Source organism: Limulus polyphemus, unplaced genomic scaffold (assembly GCF_000517525.1).
Source record: "Limulus polyphemus unplaced genomic scaffold, Limulus_polyphemus-2.1.2 Scaffold647, whole genome shotgun sequence".
Lineage (NCBI taxonomy): Eukaryota > Metazoa > Arthropoda > Merostomata > Xiphosura > Limulidae > Limulus > Limulus polyphemus.
The window spans coordinates 85,460-108,701 of NW_013666257.1; the positions used below are offsets into that span (position 1 = coordinate 85,460).

The following is a 23,242-nucleotide window of genomic DNA, read 5'->3' on the forward strand; positions in this document are numbered from 1 at the left end:
ATGAACACAATACTCCAAAATTGGTGTAACCAGTGATCTGTACGATGAAATTATAACCTCTTTAGACTTATATTCAATATTTCAATATATACAACCTAAAATTCTATTTGCCACTAACAGTTAAGACTTCTACTATATAATAACACTTAGCAGAATAAGGTTCTCATTTTTGGTAGGTTGGTAGACTAAATGTGCAACAGGTACCTGTATATCTCCATAATGTAATAGGAACTAAATAATATTTTGACCTCATCAGTTTTCTAGCAGAAAGATCATAATTTCATTTAACTTCTGTTTCCTATGGTTAAAAAATAAATAAATGGAACTTCTACTAGTATCTCTATGTTATCAAGGCTACTTGTAAACTGTTACTAGTGGACCAAATTCAAGCCAATTAAAACAGGCTGTTACTGTGATACTACCCCTACCACTATTCACAGATGACAAACACAGTGTTCTTCAGTTGCTGTCAAATTGGGATCCACTGTCTGAAGTATGCAGTAATAAAAGTATGGGTAATTTATTTCTTCACCTGAACTTCGATGCTCAAGGCATCATGAGAGCTGGTGATCATGGGTTTGAATCCCCTCGCCCTTTCAGTCATTAGGGCATTATAACATGACAGTCAATCAATCTCACTATTCGTCATTAATAAAGAGTAGTCCAAGAGTTGGCAGTGCGTGGTGTTGACTACCTTTTATCTAGGCTATCACTTCAAAATTAGGGACAGCTAACACAGATAGTCCTTGAGGTGCTTTATGTGAAATTCAATAAACATATAAAACTACTTTGCAGAGACTATGCTAGGTACTTAAAATATTTGGGGCTTGGGCTCATAGGCACAGTAATTTTCAGTGCTTCAGTATGATATGGATAATGGTTTTCTATTCTAATTTTTCAAGACACCAGTTGAAAATTTGGAGCACTGTCAGATAGAATCAGGGCACATGCCCCACTGTACAAGTGCCTAGTGATGCCTCTGCTTTATGCTTTTCCTTATCTTGTAAGAAACTTTTTTTTAATTTTATGTTTCTCTTTTAAAAAAATTGTAAAGAATACGTTTTCTTGTAAAACAGGACCAGACTAAATTTTTAGTTAATTATTCTTTAGGTAACAGCTCTAACTACTGCCTATTTCCAGGGTAACAGTACCAGAGTGAATGGAATTGATGACGCTGCACAGTTCCAGATTGTTAAAAGTGCTCTGTCAGTTATAGATTTCACAGAAGAGGAAATAAATGTAAGTTATCTAAAGTTAAAGCAGTGCAGAGTTAACAATATGTTCTTGTTGAAAACCAAAATATACGAACTTTAGAATGAAAATTATATCTAGTTTGCATATGTAAAGTATTTAAATTTGTAAAGTGCTTTTTTATTTATTTAACTTTCTTTAGAACAAAATCAGAATGATGATGTTTCTTAATTATTGAATCAAAAGAATGACCTACCAGAAAGATCAACTGAATGTTTTTACAAAAATGGCTTAAAAGAATTATGGCTTCAACTGTATGTTAGCAACGTACAGTTTGTTTACAAAAAATATTTGGACAGCACACCTTGAAAAGGAAAGTGCCCTGCTTCACTGCTGAGGCTCTATTTTTGTATGAAGTTCATTAATATTCGACTTTAATCACACTTAGACTTAACTAAAACTTGTCATCAACTATTGATACACCTACACTGCAAAAGAATGCCACTTCCCATGCAGAGTAATTCCAAGTGTAGTGAGAATTTAAAATCTTTCCTTCTTCATGTTTTCAGGTCACACTCCAAATGTTCCAGAATAGTTCAGTTAAATTCCATCAATGCAGGCAGTACATAACTGTCCAAAATTTGAAAATATGACAAGGATTTCATGATTTCTTTAACTGTTACTAGTGGGCCAAATTCAAGCCAATTAAAACAGGCTAATGCTGTGATACTAGCCCTACCACTATTCACAGTTGGTAAACACAGTGTTCTTCAGTTGCCAACAAATACGGGTCCAATGTGTGAAGCATGCAGTGGGTATTTTGTTTCTTCACTTGATTGTTCTTCATCCCAATCTTTGATGCTTAAGGCAGACTTCAATATAGATAGGTGGACTGAAATGTTATTGACACTTTTCAGAAAAATAAGATTGTTTTCTATGGAGTGTAAATAATATTTAATTAGCTAAATAATTTTAATATTGAATGCAACTTAATTTTGATAGATCATTTTACCGACAATAAGCATAATTTAGTTTAAAAAACAAAACCAAACAACATCTTGCATCTCGAAATTTAGTTATGGTTAATTATGAATTGTTTTTGGTGTTTAGAACTTCTAGAAGTGGTAGTTTCCAAGTAACATTAGTACTAGCTTCCAAAAAAATACTCAAATTGTTTATTCTGTAATTTGATTAATTTGTACTTCTGATAACAGAAACGTTTTTCCTCAGTTTATTTCTATGATAACTTCCATAATATAAGTTATTTCTTCTAGGCTTTGTTTGCAGTTGTTGCATCAGTTCTTCACCTAGGTAATGTTGGCTTCACAGAGGATGATGGTCGTGCTGTTATTGCACAGGAGAAATCAGTTTATTCTGTATGCAAGGTTAGTTACAGTGTTATAGTGTTAATGTTGGCTTCACGGAGGATGATGGTCGTGCTGTTATTGCACAGGAGAAGTCAGTTTATTCTGAATCCAAGGTTAGTTATAGTGTTATAGTACTGTGATATTTTCACAGTTGTATCATAGCAACCACAAGCGATTTCATTAATTTCTACATTAAGCTGTGCAAATTGTACTGTTAGACAACTAATTGGTGGTAAATATGTAGAATGGCTTCTTCTTCTTTTGTTCTTTAGCTCTTAGGATGTCCGGAAGATATGTTGAATGATGCCCTTACTCATCGTACTATTGAAGTTTGTGGTGATTCTGTGAGTACATCTAATGAGATACTTTTCATACTTATTTACATACACATTGGAATGATAGTAAATTATGTGTATAATATCACCTGGTTATGTTTAATTGTTACTTGCTGTTTGACAAATACAAATAGAGTTCAGATTGATTTTTAAGTTTATATAAAGTTTGCTACATCATTTCAATAAATGTTGTAACTGTTCTCAGATCTTGACTGTGCATTTTTTAATGAAAGTTTTGGATTGGTAAGATTTGAATTCATATACAGCTAGTACAATTATTAACAGAAATTCAATAAAATTCAAGGACACTTTGTGTTAGAATAAATTAATGTGTATATTTTAAGATGCTTGCACAGAATATTAGTTTATATTCAGTAGTTTCATTTGTATTTAAATAAGCTAGAAATGCTTATTATTTATTGTTTTAAAGGAATTAGTTTTCAGTTCTCTATAATTAACCGAATTCAAAGAGGAGGTATTTTTTTAAAGGTTGTAAGTCCACTGAATCGAGACCAGGCTATACGTGCAAGAGATGCCATTGCAAAAGCTGTGTATGAGCGACAGTTTAAGTGGTTGGTCCAGAAGTTAAATGCCTCTCTAGAAAATAAGGTGAGTTAAAACGTGTGTTACTCTATAGTTGCATTATGACTGATTTTTTTTTGTTATATCAGGAAACTTATGTTTGTGTTGGAATGTTGTTTCTTGTTCAGTGATTTTTGCCAACAAAAGTACCTTTTGTACTATATTTTTGAATCATTTTTGCAATTTTTCCAAGCCCATCTCTTTGGCTTTGGTTTTACTAGATAGCAAACAGGGGAAGTAGGACACTATTCATGTGTAGAGTCATAAAAACATTTATGTATATATGAGGTAATGTGTGGTGACTATATATATGTGTGTGTTTGTGTATATACATACAATGTATTTATTTTTATGAGAGTTATTGACTGTAGTGATAAAAAGCTTTTTACATTAACGAGTTAAAAGTAACTTAATTATTTACTTCAGTAATATCAAAATATCGAACTTTACATAAAATGTAATCAAAAGAAAATAAACATTTTTATTTTTACAACATCAACTTTTCACATGTGCAGTTTCTTTCTAAAGTCTCGATAGAAATATTTTTGCCTTCACATTGTTTATTAAAATATAAGTTTATAAACTAACCCTATAGAAAAATTCACCGAAACTGGCACACCTACTTTATTACCAATTTTATACTTAGTCTAAAAAGTAAAATACTCTTAAATTCCTCCTGCAGGATGATGCTGGAAAGAAAACCCTAATGGGTCTGCTAGATATTTACGGGTTTGAAATCTTTAAAAATAACAGGTGAGACTGTACGAACTGTGAGTATGACATATTTATGTAAAACCAAAAGTTTATTTTGAAAAACTGTTGTTTACACCATTTTCTTTTTTATTCAAGTATGATAGGTAAAGCTGTTGAACTGAAATTTATTGGAAAGATAGTTTTATTGTATGGTTTGGTTATTAAAGCTGCATTTTACTTGATGTTTATAAGCAGCGATGTACATCTGATGCGATTAACACCAGTTTAACTTTACTCTTTCCTTAAGTGGAGGGATATTTATTCAGACCACATTTAGAGAAAATCACTTTTAAGTAAGTGTGTTGAACAGGTTAAAATTTTAAGTTAACTGACCAACAAAAAAAAGGAGTTTGTAATGAAAATTATTATGTTTCAATCAGAATCTCTTTATGTCAGTTTTAATCAGTTTTTTTATTTAGCCTGAAACGGTTAGCTTAAGAATCTGAATCCATCAGATACTGGTAATTTGTTTTCAGAATTCATCCTAATGTAAAAATATGTTTGTCTAAACATTGGTATTTGCAGCATACTTTATATCACGTATCTCCAGTGACCTATTTTGTGGCCATGGTTGTTTCAGAAAAGCTTAAAAAGATGGGTAAATCATACTTAAAGTTACCATTCCTGAGTTGGATATATATATGTAGGAACTCTGATAAATATGTAAAGATTTATTTGTATGTTTTATCTATTAATTTATAAAAACTTTGATTATCTGAATCTTGTGTTTTTTATTATTTAGTGAGATGTGTAAGATCCATTGGAACAGATGTATTAAGTTATAACCTTAAGAATATACACTGAAGTCGCACACTTTCTCAAAAGTACCTTAAAAAATGCTATTTAAAAACAAAATTTGTGATATTTGTTTTACATTTTTATGGTTAATGTTCAGGGAGTATGGGAAGATTGGGTTCAGAATTAATCTTGAAGCAGTTATGTAAGTGTGACGAGTTATTCCTATTAATCTTTACAGTGTGTGTGTGCGTGCTAGGTCTTGAACTGAAATCTGTAACATTTCATTACAGTTGTATGTACACTGCATGAATTATGCTGGGCTCTTTCTATCATTGCAATTTTTACCAATATATATGTGTGTGTGTGTATAATACTAAGTGAACCTGGTAACAGAGAAGTTAAAGAAAATTTATAATTTGTTTCAATAATGGTAAAATTTGTTTCTCAAATATCAAGTTGAAGTAAAAGTGAAGCTGTTATGTACTAGAAGAATACTATTGGCTAAGCAAATGGATAAAACAAGGGAAATTGTCCAGCAGTGATTTGATTCAGCAAAATCCTGTTTGTTTTGGTAAACTATTTACCAGGAAATTTGGTAATAAAACTTGCAAACTTATATTGATTTATAAACTAAATTTTTTTCAGTGCTGCCTGTTTTGTTTCTAGATAATTAAACATTTCTAAGATATTTAACTGTTGTTATGTAATTTCTGTAATCATTTCTTTTTGTGTATTTCAGCTTTGAGCAGTTTTGTATCAACTATTGCAATGAGAAACTTCAACAACTTTTCATTGAACTAACACTAAAGTCCGAACAGGAAGAATACAGGAAAGAGGGCATTGAGGTATTAAGAAAAAGTTTGACTTACCTTTCAACAAACAGAATAGTTACTGGTTGATAAAACGTAGTATGATTATTTGTTATGTTATCGGCCATTGATGACTATTCCATTACTACTTCAAGGTACAGAAGTCCAAAGTAAATTATATATATCCAGAAAATAAAAATAAAAAATTTATTGTAGGCTTTTCTCATAAATGTTTGTAAATGAAAATAGTGAAAGTTTTTGAAGATAGCGGTGACTTTGTGGATTGATTGTAAGCTCTTATGAGTAAAAGTAAAACAGACAATAATAATATGTCAGCCACACTATATCTGATATATCCAATGCTGATGAGGCATTTTGTCCAATACCAGGGTGGCCCGGCATGGCCAGGTGGATAAGGCGCTCAACTCACAATCTGAGGGTCGCGGGTTCGAATCCGCATACCACCAAACATGCTCGCCCTTTCAGCCGTGGGGCCATTATAATGTGACGGTCAATCCCACTATTCGTTGGTAAGAGAGTAGCCCAAGAGTTGGCGGTGGGTGGTGATGACTAGCTGCCTTCCCTCTAGTCTTACACTGCTAAATTAGGGACGGCTAGCGCAGATAGCCCTCGTGTAGCGTTGCGCGAAATTCAAAAACAAAACAAAAAACCAATACCAGGGATCATCAGGCTGGCTGAGATACAACAGACACGATAGTGATCCAGACACTGTTTATATCATCAATTGTTTTAACAACAACTGTTTCAATGTAATCTAATTAAAGTAATGAACTGGAATTTTTATGAATTTTATTCAAGTCGTTACGCATCATAATCAGGTTTATGAATAGGGATGTAAAATTTATTTTCAACTGAAATATTACACAGACATGCAATCACATGCTTTAAACTCAGACTTCACTCTACAAATATAGCTTGACATAAATTAAATACAAGTAACAAAACAATTTCTAAAAACTTTCTTTAATAAATGTTGGTATAACTAAAAATATTTGATGGGGGGGAGGAGTAGAAACATGAGGTAGATCTTATTTTTATTCTCTCTTTGGTACTGTACATAATTGTGTTTTATAATTTATAGTTTTGTAGTTTATGGATTGTTGCAGTAAATTGTTAATCATCAGAACAAGAATTGATTAAATTTCTAACCTAGTTTACAGAAATGTAGAATATGGCATGAGTTATTGACGTAACTGTTTTAGCAAACCAGTGTTGTGGTGTACGCAGTAAAATCACTTTGTTCGTAAAGGAATAATTCAACCAACACTAAGTAAAACTCAAACAAATTACATATCACTAAATTGTGGATCTGCTTAACAGTGAGACTCCTCTTTCACTATAATAAAAAATTACCCATTAACTGGTGAGTTTCCATGTTTTATTTCTTTGTGTCAGTAATTGTCAATTAGCAAGATTTATGCTTTGGTCTATTAGTTCAAAATTAGAGATGGTTGTAGCAGATAGCCCTTGTGCATCTTTGTGTGAACATATGAAATAAACAAGCATAAATTTTTTTTCTGACAGTCATGCTTTTGTGTCTTTCAAATTTTTTCAGATGAAACCAAACTTGCTAAAAAGACTTTCTTTAAAACCTTTTTTGAGCTACAACATCATCAGGTCATCATTATTTTTGCTTTTCAGTTATTATACTAGTGTTGCCCATCTCTGTGATGCTCACAACTTTAAATAAAGTCTACTTTGTATACATCAAGTAACTGCTTTATCTTCTTTTCTTAAAACTGTAGTCATAAAACTTGTATATTTTTTCTCTTATATTTACTTGATAAGACTGAGTATTTGACATGTTTGTTTAGTGTGGTGCTCTTCTTTATTTTTTACTGACAAATTTCTTCAGGGGTCCTTTTTTATCCACACATAAAACTTGATATTGTAAAGTATTTAAAAAATATATCAACGTCTGTATAACCAAGGCTTTGTGACAAGAACTTTTATGCAAAGATCATTGAAATATAACTTAATCTTTTTTCTCATATATTTAAATTTTTATGTACTTACAATACTCACAATTATTTAATCTTCATTACAGAATTATTGAACTTAGAACTATCAGAAGATGTCAGTTTATTATCACCAGTCAATCCTAAAGTATAAATCAATAGGCCACCCTGTTGGATCAGTTGGCTATCTTTTAACAACTTACTTGTAATTTATGAAAACACAACCTCCATACAGTTCACAATGAACTAAAACATGTTATTAACTTGTTTATAACATTTCTAAAATATTGTTGCAGTTTTATTTATTATTTGATATATTCTTTCCCAAAGGTTAATTTCAAGTTGCTGGTTGTTTCTGATTTCATGTTTGAGTCAAGATACACTGCACAAACTCTGTGGAGAAATCACTATAGTTATTTTGTTTCCAAACTCTTCTTGTTTTTCTCTGTTATTTTAGCAGTGGCATAGGAAGCAAGGGGTCCAAACCCCCCACTTTTCAAGCTGTCCCTGTAAGAATTCATCAAAATTAAGAAAATTACTCTCAGGAAAATATATAAAAATTAATCCAAAATTTGTGAGTTTCCAGGGCCCTAAGGTGAGCCTTGCCCCCAGCCTTAATAGGTGTTCCTGTGGTCCACATTCCATTGCTTTGCATATTCAAATAAACCTTGGTCTTTCCCCCCACTTTTAATTTGCCTCCTACACCTCTGTTTAGCAATGCAGGATGTGTTCATACACAATATAATGTGTTTGTGTTGGCAGTATAATTTCACAGTATTATATGATGAACTTGAAAGATGTACAAAGAATATTTATATAGAAGGGTATGTAATACAAATGTATAAATCTAAAAACATTAACACAGCTTCACTTCTAAGGTCATTAGCTTTTTATAAAGTTTTGCTATTTACTATTTTAAGTAAATTTCTAGACATGACAATCAAAAGTTTACATTCAAACCTCCAGCATTCTTTTGCTCAACAAAAGAGGAAGGCTCGGTATATGCAAAGAAAGTGTTTTATTTAAAATAATAATAATTTCTTGGTTACTTACTTTAAGTTATCTCTATTTCAGTGGGAGCCAGTAGAATATTTCAATAATAAAATTATATGTGACCTTATAGAGGAGCAGCATAAAGGTATCATCTCCATTCTGGTAAGTTTGAGGAAACTGTAGAAAGCTGTTTAGGTTAGAAGTTATAACTTTTGTTAGGTTTAGATGAGTGGAATAGAGTTTGGATTAATTTGAAGGATTATGTATTAAAGGAAAATAAACTTTTCTGTTTCAACTTTATCTTCATTGCTCTTTTAAAAATACAGGAGTGGGATGTAAATTTTTCCCCCCCTTAAATATGCAAAGTATAGAGATATCAGTTGTTGTCTGTGAAGCGGGAAACACTTTAATTATTTCAGTATATATGATCTATAATAATGATTATATATACCTTTTTAGTTAGAAATAATTGCTTACACCTTTAGATTAAGTAAAATGGCTTTGTATGAATGCACTTTATATGTGATACCGTATAAAATTGTATTCAAAATGTTATCACTAAGTTAGCAAGATTCAAACTTTTGTTGTTGGTGCCAAGTTTCAAAACATGTTATTCTACGTTAGATCATAAATCCGAGTTGATAATATTTTTGAAAGATAAATGAGTTCTAAGAATAAATTAGGATAACTATAGTGCTTATCCTTTTATTTTTAAACATTTCTAGTTAAGAATTTCTGAACTGTATTTATCAAGAGTATACATGATTATAATTTATTTTTATAAAATTCTTGAAGATATCATAAATATCCAAAATAAAAATAAATTCATAAAGTTATTCTTAACAAATTCTTAAAAAAAACTGTTTAAATTTTCTCTATATTTCTAAGAAATTTGTAATCCAAAGTTATTGGAAATTATTTTAATTAATGAGTGTTATGTACATTGTAGGATGAAGAATGTCTTCGACCAGGTGATGCAACAGATATGACATTCCTTGATAAACTAGAAACAGTTGTTGGGTCACACCAACACTTTCTCTCCCATAAGATAGCAGACAAAAGAACTAAGAAAACGTTATGTAGAAATGTAAGAATCTTAAAAATTATTTTGAACGTCAGCTCAGATGGATCAGTAATTATTATATTTGCCATTTATTTTCTAGTTGAGAATATTGTAATATGTTGTATGTTGTTTTGAAGGGTAACTGTAATTATGATGATTGAACTTAAGGAGAAGATGCATTAAATGTAATTGCTTTTTAAGTATGATTTCACTGCTAGAAAATAAACTGCAATATGAGCTGAACCGTTACCACTCACTCGTCAACACCTGATAAATAGAGCGAGTGGTAATGGTTCAGTTCATATTTATCAGGTGTTGATAAGTGGTAATGGTTCAGCTCATATTTATCAGGTGTTGATGAGTGAGTGATAATGGTTCAGTTCATATTTATCAGATGTTGATGAGTGAGTGGTAATGGTTCAGCTCATATTTATCAGGTGTTGACTAGTGAGTGGTAAGGGTTCAGCTCATATTTATCAGGTGTTGATGAGTGAGTGGTAAGGGTTCAGCTCATATTTATCAGGTGTTGACGAGTGAGTGGTAATGGTTCAGTTAATATGAGCTGAACCCTTACCACTCACTTATCAACACCTGATAAATATGAACTGAACCATTACCACTCACTCATCAACACCTGATAAATATGAGCTGAACCCTTACCACTCACTTATCAACATCTAATAAATATGAGCTGATGCATTACACTCACTTATCAACATCTGATACGTATCAGACATCCAGACAAATATCACTGATGACATGTAATCACTACATTTGCGACATTTAACAAAAACATAATTTACTATTGCTATTAGCCAATATGCTTGGAAGTTATTGATTATGCGACATTGAGTATGTACCAAAGATACGCTATATACTAGTAGTTACAGACGTATGCAAACAGTTAATAATTAACTATCACAAGTAACTTGCATCATATAGAACTCTTAAAACTGTCAATTTATTGTAAATGTGGACTGTTTAAGCTTTGTTTTAATCATGTTACATATTCTATCATGCATGAAATCATTTCAACTGGGCCTTATTTTAGGGTCATTAAGGTCACTCTGAATTTAATTTATTTAATTATATACTTTTGCAGTAATTATGATAACAAAGACTTTCATCTTTCATTAATTACCATCATCTTTGACACAAATATTTATCTCCAAGCTGTAATTTATGTAATCAAAGTCTATAACTTATTCAAATAGCTTGAAAAAATATTATCGAACCCAGCTATGGGAATTGATAGTGTTGATACATCATATTTATTTAGTATAAAAAGAGTTAGGTTTGAAATTTTTTTTGGTTTAGTTCAATATAGTGAATAGGACAGCCTAGATAGACCATAAGGTCCTTTATTATTTTTTCATGTTATATTATCAAGCTTGTTTAATTTGAAAGCGTCTGAATATTATATAAATTGAACATGTCTGAGAACGTTATTGGCTTTGATAACTTCAGTGATTTGTTTATACCAAACAAATGTTCTGTTTTTTAGTAATTAACTCTTACTGGTGTGTGTATTTCAGGAATTCAGGCTGAGACATTATGCTGGAGATGTCACATACAGAGTAGAAGGTAACTATTTTGTACTGTTAATATGGGAATACTTTACTGCTCTATCTCAAACTTTAGTTGATAATAAAATATGCATAGGTTTATGCATTTTTCTAGAACTGAAAAATGTGACCTAGGTATCAACAATAACCCAGATTCAGGTATTAGGGCTCTTGCAATGCCTACTTGAGTTGTTAGTTATTGATGTGTTTGCTCTTGTGCATTTAATAACATTACAAATATGCAAAGGCACCTTCACAACTTTCAAACCATGGTTATCATAAACCGTACAGTAAGAAAAAAATTTATAGTGAGAAGAACTTTTATTAAGAATAAGGTGATGATAACTATAATAGCATTTTAACAGTCTGGTTCTGTTTCACTAAACTTTTAAAAAATGGGATTTATCAGTATAAGTATAGTATTTGTAATGTGTGTGTGTGTGTATATATACATAAATAAATAGCTTACAAACTATAGATTCAATTAATTGTTAATAAGTGATTAAATCAGCACTATAAAACAAAAATTAGCCTTCTTTTAATATGCATTTGATATCTTTTGTAAGTTCTCGTTAATCTTAGCTCATTTTGCAGATATGGAGTCTCACATAAAAGTAGCAATAAATAGCCTTACAGAACTGTATACTATATTCTTTCAATGAATAAGAATAAACAGTGGTTTCTAGTGTTGTATCCTTAAAATGTAATACCAGATCCACTACTTAGGGTTATCCACTGCTACAGGTTCAATCACAAATTCCCAAATGTGTTTTTTTTTTCTGGCTTTTATTATTCTATATTTTCTCTTAAAACAGACATTAAAATAAGCTTTATATAGTTTGATTACTAAATGTAAAAAATATCATTAAACTTGTTTTATTTTCTTAATAATTCTGATTATGATATATTGTTAACAGATTTGAGTGTTTTAGTTCCTTATAGTTCAGTAATCAGTTACTGCTTTTCTTTATCTAAGTTTTTTTTTCACTTTTAATTTACACATTAATGTTTTCAGGGTTTTTGGAGAAGAATAATGATCTTCTGTATCGAGATTTGAAAAAGGTAATTAGTTAAGCAATTTGGTTTAAACGTAATTCAGATTGTATCTTTAACTACGTGTACTTAAAATTTTTTTTAAAGAATTGCTGTTTATCTATTAACTAGTATAAAAGCCCTTTAAAAATCATGGGAAGCCAAAGCCTTCCAAATTTGTATCCTCCAGTATGTATTTGCAACTTTGCTGCCTATAAAGAGACATAAGAAAAATAAAGGGCCTTCTAGCTTCGGGGAAATCAAAGCCTATCACGAGCAATATTTCCTTTACCTAAAGACTGTCTCTTCTCAGCCTCTATCCTTGTCGCATTATTCATTGATCACAGTTATTTTCTAATCACACCAATTGCATTATTGGAACAGTTCTCTTGTAAATACTCGATCATCGTTCAAAAGTTTCTCTTCATAACAAAAGTCAAACTAGTTTCATTTAGTGCTAAATAAATCTTTGGTATAAAAACTCCCTCCTTGACAGGCTTTTATATAGAAGAAAAAATGCTGAAATTTAGGATCTATTTATGCCTATGTTAGCGATTGAATTCAACTAAAATGGGAACGGGCAATGAAAAGAGGAAGTATTATAGGAGGAAAAGTGGAATTGGACTCGTGTAACTCGTGAAATTCAGAGAAATCAATCATGACAGACTGACTGACAGACCGACCGACACATGGCTTTTAAATTTATGATTTTCAAATAGTTATGAAGGTATTCCTTAAAATGTATTAATAAAGTAGAAGATAAAATTAGGTTTAATTTTAGGAAATTTATAGCATATCAAACATTTTATTGATCCAGTCTTGAACATCTAAACATTAGAAATAAATTCCTGGTATATCACAAAACTACTGTTTTATATCCATTGTCAGTTGTTTAATCTAAACATAAGCTGATTTCAAGCTAACTTCAAGAATATTTTTTCTGAGTATGAAAATATCATGTTTTCAGACTATGACAAAGACATCCAATCTCATCACAAGAACTTCTTTTCCAGAATCTGAGCTTTTAAGCAAGAAAAGACCAGACACAGTAAGTTAACTACATTGATCAGCATTTAACATTACTGTAAGATGTCTGCCAAACTGTTGACCAGTAGTTAATATTACAGTAAGATATCCACCATCCTGTTGACCAGTGATTGATATTGCTGTATTACTGATGACAAAACCATGTTGAAACGTTGTACATTTGCTGTTGTGTTAAACTTATATTAAAGTTTTTTTTCATTACCCATTCAAGCCATCTCCAAGCATTATTAGTCTCAAAGTGGGTTCCTCGTCATCAAATTTGAAATTGAATTACTGTAAGGTGTCTACTAACCTGTTGACCAGTGGTTGACATTACTATATGGTGTCTGCTAACCTGTTAACCAGTAGTTGACATTACTGTAAGATATCCACCAACCTGTTGACCAGTATAGTTGACATTACTATAAGGTGTTAGGCAACCTATTGACCAGTGCTTTATATTACTGTAAGGTGTCTGCTAACCTGTTGAACAGTAGTTGACATTACTGTAAGATATTCACCAACCTATTGACCAGTGCTTTATATTACTGTAAGGTGTCTGCTAACCTGTTGAACAGTAGTTGACATTACTGTAAGATATTCACCAACCTGTTGACCAGTATAGTTGACATTACTATAAGGTGTCTGGCAACCTATTAACCAGTGCTTTATATTACTGTAAGGTGTCTGCTAACCTGCTGAGCAATAGTTGACATTACTGTAAGATATTCACCAACCTGTTGACCAGTGGTTGAATGTCTCACCCTATTGTATTTATTGTTAAACTTGTATGATCTTCAGTTGCATTGTTTTTAGGCACAAATGATATTTAAAACCATCTCTTCATCTTGTCAGTTATATAAGCTGCTGGTTGTAACTGTCTTGTGTTTATTATTTGGATAATTAATTAATTAGAGTTAAAATATAATGTTAGTATTGTTTGATTGGCAAAGGGATTTAAATGATAAACTGTCAAAAAATGATTGAGTTGCATGTTTCTACATTTAATATGCTTCTTTGTTCAACAGTAGTGAGAGAAATTTTTATTTTTGTCTTAATTAGCCAACTAAGAAAAAATACTTAAAATGCTGATTTTTAGTCATTTGTTTAAACAAAACTATTTGCATTATTGATATAAGATTTAGAAAGTAGGTGAAATATAATTATAAAACAAATCTTATAGCCTTAGATCATTTTTGTAAAGAAATAATTAGTTTAGTTAAAACTTAAGCAAACCATTTAAAGTAAAATTTCTAGAAAATAACATCCACTATAGAAAGCATTCAGACATTTAGCCAGTTTGTCCTTATACTTTTTACTTGATAGATTTTGTGCAGTGGCAAAATTTCCATCATTTAGAGCAAAGTAAAAAGCTTGATAGGCTTAACTGTGGTTGCAATTTTAAAGCATAAAGTAAAAACATCTGTTTAATTTTGGAAAGCTTCTAACAGTAGCAATTATGAGCCCAAAACATTGGTGCTAAAAACCTGTCACTAGTAACTACCAAGAACGTTTTTAATAAGTGAGTTGTTTTTTTAAGATACAATATTCTTTCTTTTTTTTTACCCTAAGGCAGCCACCCAGTTTAAGAGAAGTTTATCTCAACTGATGCTGATCCTTATGTCAAAAGAACCGTGGTATGTCCGATGTATCAAACCCAATGATAGAAAACAGTCAGGTAAGCTGACCTGTAAATATCTCTCTCTTAAAAAGAAAAGAAAAAAGAAATCTACACATATTTTTTTCTCTCCCCAGTGACTCGGCTGTATGTCTGAGGGTTCATGCCACTAAAAACTGGGTTTTCAGACTTGTGGACACAGCACAGATACTTTGTACTTAACAACAAACAAATAAATATTTTTCATAATAATTTGTTTTATATCATTTATTATTTCTTATGAAAATTGTAGTAAGCTTGCCAATTGTTATATTTGTTTCCACTTGAGAAAAAATTTAAGTAACAAATAATGTGTTTTTATTAACGCCATGAAAAGAAATATGTGATATATTAAATATTTGTAATAAAATTTTTTAAATTGTATATGTCGCATGGATCAACCAATGGGTATATAGATACGATTTATTGAGAAAGTTATATCTGAGCATCATTTTAGAGCTTTTATTTGATGTAAGTTTTATAGTGTTAAGTAAAATTATTTCTAATATTTCAGCTGTTTTTGATGACATGATTGTGTTACATCAAGTCAAATATCTTGGTCTTATGGAAAACTTGAGAGTTCGCAGGGCAGGGTTTGCTTACCGACGCCCTTATGAAGTTTTCCTAAAAAGATACAAGTGCCTTTGTCCAAAAACTTGGCCCAGTTATCAAGGTAGTGCCAAAGAAGGAGTACAAGTTCTAGTAAACCATCTGGGCTATATACCAGATGCTTACAGAATGGGAAAGTAAGTTTTGTGTTTGCAAGTTGACGTTTAGATATTTAAAGTAGAAATATATTTTAGACTTCATAACTCAATCTTAAGCTATTGTTTTAGAATGAGTAATACTTTTTAAATACGTAATAGAACTATTATGCATTGTTTCAAAAGTCTTGATCATATAGGTTGATTCATACTGCCTTACTGAAATAGACTGAAGTATTACTTCAACATGTATTTTGATAACCCCATAGTTATATTTTTTCATAATTTGGTAATATTTGTATGTTGTTATGATAGTTTTTTCACAACTCAGCATCAATCTAATTTTTCTTATTTTACATTTTAGCTGTAATATTGAAAAAAATATTTTTCAGAACAAAGCTTTTCATTCGTCTACCACAAACTCTTTTTGAGATTGAAGATAGCTTCCAGAACAAGAAACATGATTTGGGTAATTGTGTCCAGTTTTTTTCAACTTTAATAAACATGTAAAGAATCTGTTGTTAAGGCAGAATCAAATGTATTAATTCTTAAAAGTTTGTATGTATATTACATTTAAAATGAGTTTTGCTCATGATTAATTAAAACAGAAAAAAAACTGTGTAAATTAAACATTGTTTAATATCGATAACTCTGACAGTCTGAAATAAGATTAAATATTCTTTGTTTCACTATAAATAGTTTGTACGTTTATAATGTTTAGAACAAGTTCTGGCCATGATTAGTTAAAACAGACGTTAATTATACATTGTGTAATATTGACAGTGTGAAATAAGAATAAATATTATCTGTTTCATAGCCACAATAATTCAGGCGAAATTCAGAGCCTATGATCAGAGAAAGAAGTTTTTGCAAATAAAAACATCAGGTAGGAAAAATTACTTTTTTAACATTGTTTTCCTAACCATAAGATGAGGATACAGTAAAAGAATAATGGCGTAACTACAACAATAATAAATTCAAAGGGATTTTTGTGTAATAGACTTTTTACAAATTGTTCATATGTCTGCATTGTAATAGACTTTTAACAAATTGTTCATATGTCTGTATTACCTTTGAAAATTAATATCATATTGTAAATTATACATGAACTTCATTATTTATAACCTAACTATAACATACTATAGTATACTTTTGAAAATAGATTTATCTGTGTTTAAGTTATTATCATATAAAATATAAAAATGTATTTAAAAATATTTTCAATTAGTTTAATATTCAGGCTGAAATAAATATAGAGATGTCTCCATTTAGGATAAGTGTTTTGTGCATTTATTTTAAATATCATTTTATCTGTGGTCGAGTGTAGCCCAGTGGTTAGTGTGCCGAATTGTGGATCCAAGCTTCCTTGGTTCGTGCCCCATTACCACAAAAAAAAAAATCTTGTTCCATACATTTGACCCATGGGTGTTTTATAAGAATGATTCTGAAATCCCACGATTCAATTAGATTAGTCCAAGAGTTATTAGAGGGTGTTGTTGACCAGCTGTCTTCCTTCTATTCTATCAATTCAAAATTAAGCATGGCTATTGCAGATGGCCCGGCATGACCAGGTGGTTAGGACGCTCGACTCGCAATCTGCGGGTTGCGGATTCGCATCCTTGTCCCACCAAACATGCTCGCCCTTTCAGCCGTGGGGGCAATATAATGTGACGGTGAATCTCATTATTCGTTGGTAAAAGAGCAGCCCAAGAGTTGGCGGTGGGTGGTGATGACTAGCTGCCTTCTCTCTAGTCTTACACTGCTAAATTAGGGACGGCTAGTGCAGATTGCCCTCGTGTAGCTTTGCGCGAAATTCAAAACAAACAAAGCTATTGCAGATAGTCCTTGAGTAACTTTGCACAAAATTTAATAAACACCAGCATTATATTGCTAGTTTACTTACAACAGTGTTAAAGAGCATAATATACCACTTGGAGGCTGTAAATACCCTTTTTGTTTTATTGAATTTTAAAATTTGTAGTTTTACCTTGTGAGTGGAATAGCAAGCTATTAATTAAATGATTATTTTTGTAACAGCAAATATAAAGAAGACTGTATTAAATATTTTTAATTTATACTTAATTCTTCATATTAAATATTTTTAATGTAATTTGTTTATAGCAATTATTATATCCTGCTATTGGCGACGGTACGCAGCCAAGAAATCACTTGCAAGACGACGACGGGCAGCCAAGGTGATTCAAAAGTAAGAAAGATAAAGATATTTCACCATTTCTATCCAACATTGCATTTGTATTGTTGGTAACATATCTTCAAAGATTAAAAATAATTATGCAATTAATGCTTCAAATTTTGAATAGATTGATTTGAACAGTCATTATCATAATATAGTCTAAACTTTATAACAACCAAAAACAAAAATTAAAACTTAATTTTAAGTATAGTTCAGTAAACTATTTTTTTAATTTATTTTCTAATTTATATTTTTTTATTCCGTAATGATACCCTGAAATAAATGTGTGAAGTAGCAGTCACCTGTTATAAACATAAAGAAAAATATCTGGTGTAAGGAGAATGCATGTTCTGTAACGTTTACTTACTAAAGTCGAAGTAACTTGCCAGTGTGAAAGGAATTTTCTCAAGGACTATTTGATTGACAAAATGGTTGGAGGAGCCAAGTATACATGGAAAAGCACAGTTCACTTAAATATAAACTGTTAAATAATATATTTAAAAGAATAATGAAATAAAGTGTTTCCAATTTAAAATTTAGTTTCTCAAAGCCCCCAAGTGGGTCAGCTGTAAGTCAGAAGGCTTATAATTCTAAAAACTGGATTTTGATACTCGTGGTGGGCATTGCACAAATAGCTCGTTGTGCAGCTTTGTGCTTAACAAACAAACAAATAGTTACTAAAAATGAAAGAAAATTCAAAATTTATTATGATTTATTTTGTTCTTCTGTGGACTTCTTTTAAACTGTATTCTAAAAATATTTATGAGACTTCAAAAACAGAAGAGAAAAAATTTTTCCATTACCATTAAGTCGTAATGGAAAATGTCTGTTGTCGTAGCTTCCAAAAGCATTTTATAACACTAGAACTATTGATATATATACATATATTACCACATTTTAAATTTATTTCACACACGACTAGGGTAAATGTGATGCCATGATTTGATACAAGTCGTGTACCAGAATTATGTAAAAATTATGCACTGTAATGGTTGCTCTTCAAAGAAAATAAATATGAAAGTGGTTAATTAAACTCATTCCAGATGAAATTGCTATAAATATGTGAGATTTTTGTTTCCATTTGTTGTATTTTTGCTGCATTTTATTTGTGTGTATGGGTGGGGAATATAAATAAATATATGTTAGTTTATGGTTATGGGTCTTTTTCTGTACCTATTATTTAGTTTCATCAAAGGTTTTATCAGAAGAAATGAAGCAGAAAATGAAACAAATAAATATGTAAGTAGCAATACTTGATACTGAGCATTAATTATTCTGCCATGTTTTGTTTCAGAGTGATTATTTTGAAGCAATATTACATCTTACTAAAAGTAGTGGAAAAACAACCCAGAAGGTTGAGAGATTTGAGAGAGTGCTCGTCTTAATCGTGATGTACAACTTTTTAAACAGTTTTAAGATCATTATTTTAGTCATGTATAATATTTAAGATAAATTAGACCAGTGTATGTCATTTTGAAGTTCTCATACTATTAGTGAATTCATTATTATCACTGAGTTGTATACTAATGTTTACTCCAATAGAAATATTAATGTCATGTATAAAATTGTTATAGAACATTGACTATAGTCTCCTCACTGCCATTATTATAGGTTTCAGCTAAATTCTAAATTAGATTTCATGTTTGACTTGAAAATGAATTGGAAAAACAAAGACGTTTTTAAGCTGACAACTTACTTGACTTTTAAGTCAGACTACTATCCTATAAAAAGCAGCTTTTTCTTGTATACATTCGAATAAGCTTACTTTAGTAATATAAATGTTAAGCCAAGTCATGGGCATATGAAAATTTCGTTGATCTATAAAAATTACGTGCTAAGTTTCAATATTTTTTCACTTTTAAAATAAGTTGGACTTGTGGGGTTCTTTCATGAAATTTTAAATAAAACTGTCTAATCTCCACATAACAGTGAATCGGAATCAAAGTTGTGATTACATAAAAGTAACACTCATCATTTTCTTGACTGTACACACAGTGAGAATGTATTAAGTAATGTGTCAGATGCAGAGTTGTCACCAAAATGTTATCTGTTTATTCTTATCTACATTTATTTTAAGTCATTATTTATTATGCTGACCAGTGAATAATTATCAACTCTCTCGAGCCAATGAAAAAATTTTTAATTGTTGATCTTAACCTGTTGTGTTAAAGTTTATACGATGTGCGAAGTCTGAATACTTACGCCGTCTAGCTCACAACCTGCCAAAGAGTGTCCTTGATAAGTCATGGCCTCACCCTCCAAGATGCTGTCATCAGGTTAGATATTATTTAAGAATAGTGTTAAAGTTCATGTTTTTAATCTGCTAATGTATTCCTAGGTTATCCCTATATTAAATGTATTTTCTCCTTTTCTTTCTTGTTTACAGGCCACAGTTATTGAGTATTTATTTCATCTTATCTAATACTAAGCAGTAATATGGTATAAAATGTGTTATATTGTCTTCTAGAACCACCAAAATATCAAGTACATGAAATAAGCTATGTAGAATGAATGGCATAATTATATGTTTCATTTCTCATTTTTATTTTGCTTAATAAGGATTTAATTACAGTATTGAACAGTTGAAAAGGTTATATTTTTGGCTTTTAAATATGTTTTTTCTTTAAGGCTTCTAACCTTCTACAAGACATGCACAGAAAGTGGCTGATGAGAAAGTACTGCAAATCACTCTCTGCTGAGCAAAAAGCCCAGGTATGGTTACGTCTAGTATAATACTTATAATTATGTTCCTTGCTTTTCTCTCTTGAGCACTGCTGAAAAAAATTAGAAGCCAGTTTTATCTAAATCTTAACAAAAAAACGTGCAAATAAACAGAAAGTTTAAAATATGTTGACAACTACACTTTGGATGTATTGAATCTTACAATTGCAGTTCCAGAGAAAAAATGGTGTGAACTAAGATCCAGATGCAGCAAACAAAAGTCAACATAAAGAGTTTAGCGGAATGAATAAAATTACATGAAAACTTAGAACAACATAAAATACCTCTCAAAATCATAATCATTTAAATATAATTTTCTCTGAAAAAAAAGAAAAGTGTGCAAGAAACCCCAAAATTTAAAAAAATAATATTATAACAAAGGATAGTTGAAGGATTTCGTAGAGAAGGGAATTGGATTACAATCAATTCAAGGAGTTGGTAGAGAGAGGGGTTGGATTACAATCAGTTCAGGAATTTCATAGATAGAGGAGTTAGATTACAACCAGTTCAAGGATTTCATAGAGAGACAGGTTGGATTACAATTAGTTCAATAATTTCATTGAAAGAGGGGTTAGATTACAATCAGTTCAAGGATTTCATAGAGAGACAGATTGAATTACAATCAGTTCAAGGATTTCATAGAGAGACAGATTGAATTACAATCAGTTCAAGAATTTCATAGAAAGAGGGGTTAGATTACAATCAGTTCAAGGATTTCGTAGAGAGAGGGGTAGTCTTGGAATCTGACGTCTTCATATATTTTAGTCTGTGAAATGTTTGTCAAGATATAGTCTGAGGTAGATCTTGTCCTACTTTATAAAATCTTGTTACAATGAAAAGTTATGCTGAGGATTAGTATATAATTATGATATGCAGGTACAATGATGTCCTATAGATGAGTTTAAAAGTATCTACAGAAAACTGTTTCATAAAATGTATTACAGAGAATGATTCCAAACTCGGGCAGCAAAGGAAAGAAACACAAACATGGGTGACAAATTAAACAAAATCTTTATTCACAGTTAATTGATTTCTACCTTGTATCTTGATTGGTAAAAATAAATTTTGTGACACTAGTACAAAGAAGCAAGGGAGTCCGTACAAGGCTGTCCTTTAAATTACATGTTTTCCAAGAACTATTTATTTCGGTATTGAATGAAGGATATTTTTCATATATATATATTTACATGTAAGTACATTAAATTATTGTATTTGTGGATTTGCAGCTTGACCAAAAAGTAGTGGCCCATGATCTTTTTAAAAACAAGAAACAGAGCTACCCTCAAACTGTACCACAACCATTCCTTGAGAACAGGCTAAGTAGGTTTATTATATTGATTTTTTCTTTAAATACAATAGTTTTTTGATAAATTTTTGGAAAACAACATTATTTCTGTGTGAAATGCATTTATTTCCTTTCCATATGATGGTATAGAGAAAATATAAAGAATAATTCACCCCTAAAATACTGTCATGTTAGAATGTTGCTTGAGAAAATTCTGTGTAAGTTATTGATAAATGTGTTTTGAATGTAAACAGATCTTTATGCTTTAACTATTTTTTGTTTTCAGTCATTATTTATTCACTATAAGCTGTACGTGAAAATGCATCGTGTCTTATGTAAGATTATAGTTTCAGCTTCAAAGATATTATCTTGTTAAGGTTGCCACTATAAATATCATTTACTAGTGAGTCACAATGTAAAAAAATGTTACTAATCTTGATTTGTTAACACATAAGTAAGATTTTTTTAACTGATGTCGGACTCAAAGTTGTAGCTAACAGCCAAAGATCTGGATGTGAATAAAGTAGGTGGAAGGTGATCTAGATTTGCCGTTTCTGATACAGAAAGCTTTATGTACTTATTTGTTAATCAGCAAAATGCATATATATATAAAGCTAATCTAGATTAACCTTGTTTATACTGAGAGATATAATACAAGATGGTGAGTGCAAATAAAAAAAAACCTGAAGAGGCTATTCAATAAAACATAAAATTAAGCAGACATAAGTTTTATAAGCCTTTTAAAATTCCACATGTGGAGGATATGAAACGAAATCATTTTTTTAGGATTTATATATATACATTTCAATAACCAAAATATCATAAATTACTACATCGATACTGTAGATTACACTATAATTCCAGCTGTATTTCAGTTTTAAAAAATATGAAATTTCGAGTAGACTAAAGACTAAAAACCTACCTCCTTCAAATCGTATTTTGAAAGAATGAGATGGCATGGTAACACTTAGAAATGGCTGAAAAAGCCACTAGGGGACATTCTGAGCTTTCGATTGGTTATTCACATGTCATATACAAAAGTAAATGTATATAAAGGAGCTTTCCAAAAATGGAAAGAGGTGAATGAAGTATCTATTTGATTCAATACATGAACGATATCTCAGCAAAAAGAAAAGATAGGAGGTTCTTATTTTATATTCTAGCTTGTCAATATTGGTAATTTGAGTTCCTAATTTGTACAAAACTATAGACTTTGTATTTTAATATCACAAAGTTCTAATTTGAACC

General features: G+C 30.8%; 1 protein-coding gene across 1 annotated transcript in view; it reads left to right on the top strand.

Annotated features, from left to right (window-relative positions):
• Nucleotides 1–23,242, top strand: part of LOC106459673 (unconventional myosin-Ic-like) — a 74,171-nt gene that overhangs the window by 43,304 nt on the left and 7,625 nt on the right. The window contains exons 7-26 of the mRNA XM_022386213.1: nucleotides 1,141–1,239; nucleotides 2,466–2,576; nucleotides 2,831–2,902; nucleotides 3,383–3,502; nucleotides 4,158–4,228; nucleotides 5,706–5,811; nucleotides 8,829–8,909; nucleotides 9,697–9,834; nucleotides 11,346–11,394; nucleotides 12,391–12,437; nucleotides 13,375–13,455; nucleotides 15,006–15,111; nucleotides 15,605–15,836; nucleotides 16,187–16,263; nucleotides 16,612–16,680; nucleotides 17,916–18,000; nucleotides 19,173–19,227; nucleotides 20,160–20,264; nucleotides 20,617–20,700; nucleotides 21,936–22,029. Of these exons, the coding sequence (XP_022241921.1) occupies nucleotides 1,141–1,239; nucleotides 2,466–2,576; nucleotides 2,831–2,902; nucleotides 3,383–3,502; nucleotides 4,158–4,228; nucleotides 5,706–5,811; nucleotides 8,829–8,909; nucleotides 9,697–9,834; nucleotides 11,346–11,394; nucleotides 12,391–12,437; nucleotides 13,375–13,455; nucleotides 15,006–15,111; nucleotides 15,605–15,836; nucleotides 16,187–16,263; nucleotides 16,612–16,680; nucleotides 17,916–18,000; nucleotides 19,173–19,227; nucleotides 20,160–20,264; nucleotides 20,617–20,700; nucleotides 21,936–22,029 (1,882 nt within the window). The remainder of the gene's footprint in view (nucleotides 1–1,140; nucleotides 1,240–2,465; nucleotides 2,577–2,830; nucleotides 2,903–3,382; nucleotides 3,503–4,157; nucleotides 4,229–5,705; nucleotides 5,812–8,828; nucleotides 8,910–9,696; nucleotides 9,835–11,345; nucleotides 11,395–12,390; nucleotides 12,438–13,374; nucleotides 13,456–15,005; nucleotides 15,112–15,604; nucleotides 15,837–16,186; nucleotides 16,264–16,611; nucleotides 16,681–17,915; nucleotides 18,001–19,172; nucleotides 19,228–20,159; nucleotides 20,265–20,616; nucleotides 20,701–21,935; nucleotides 22,030–23,242) is intronic.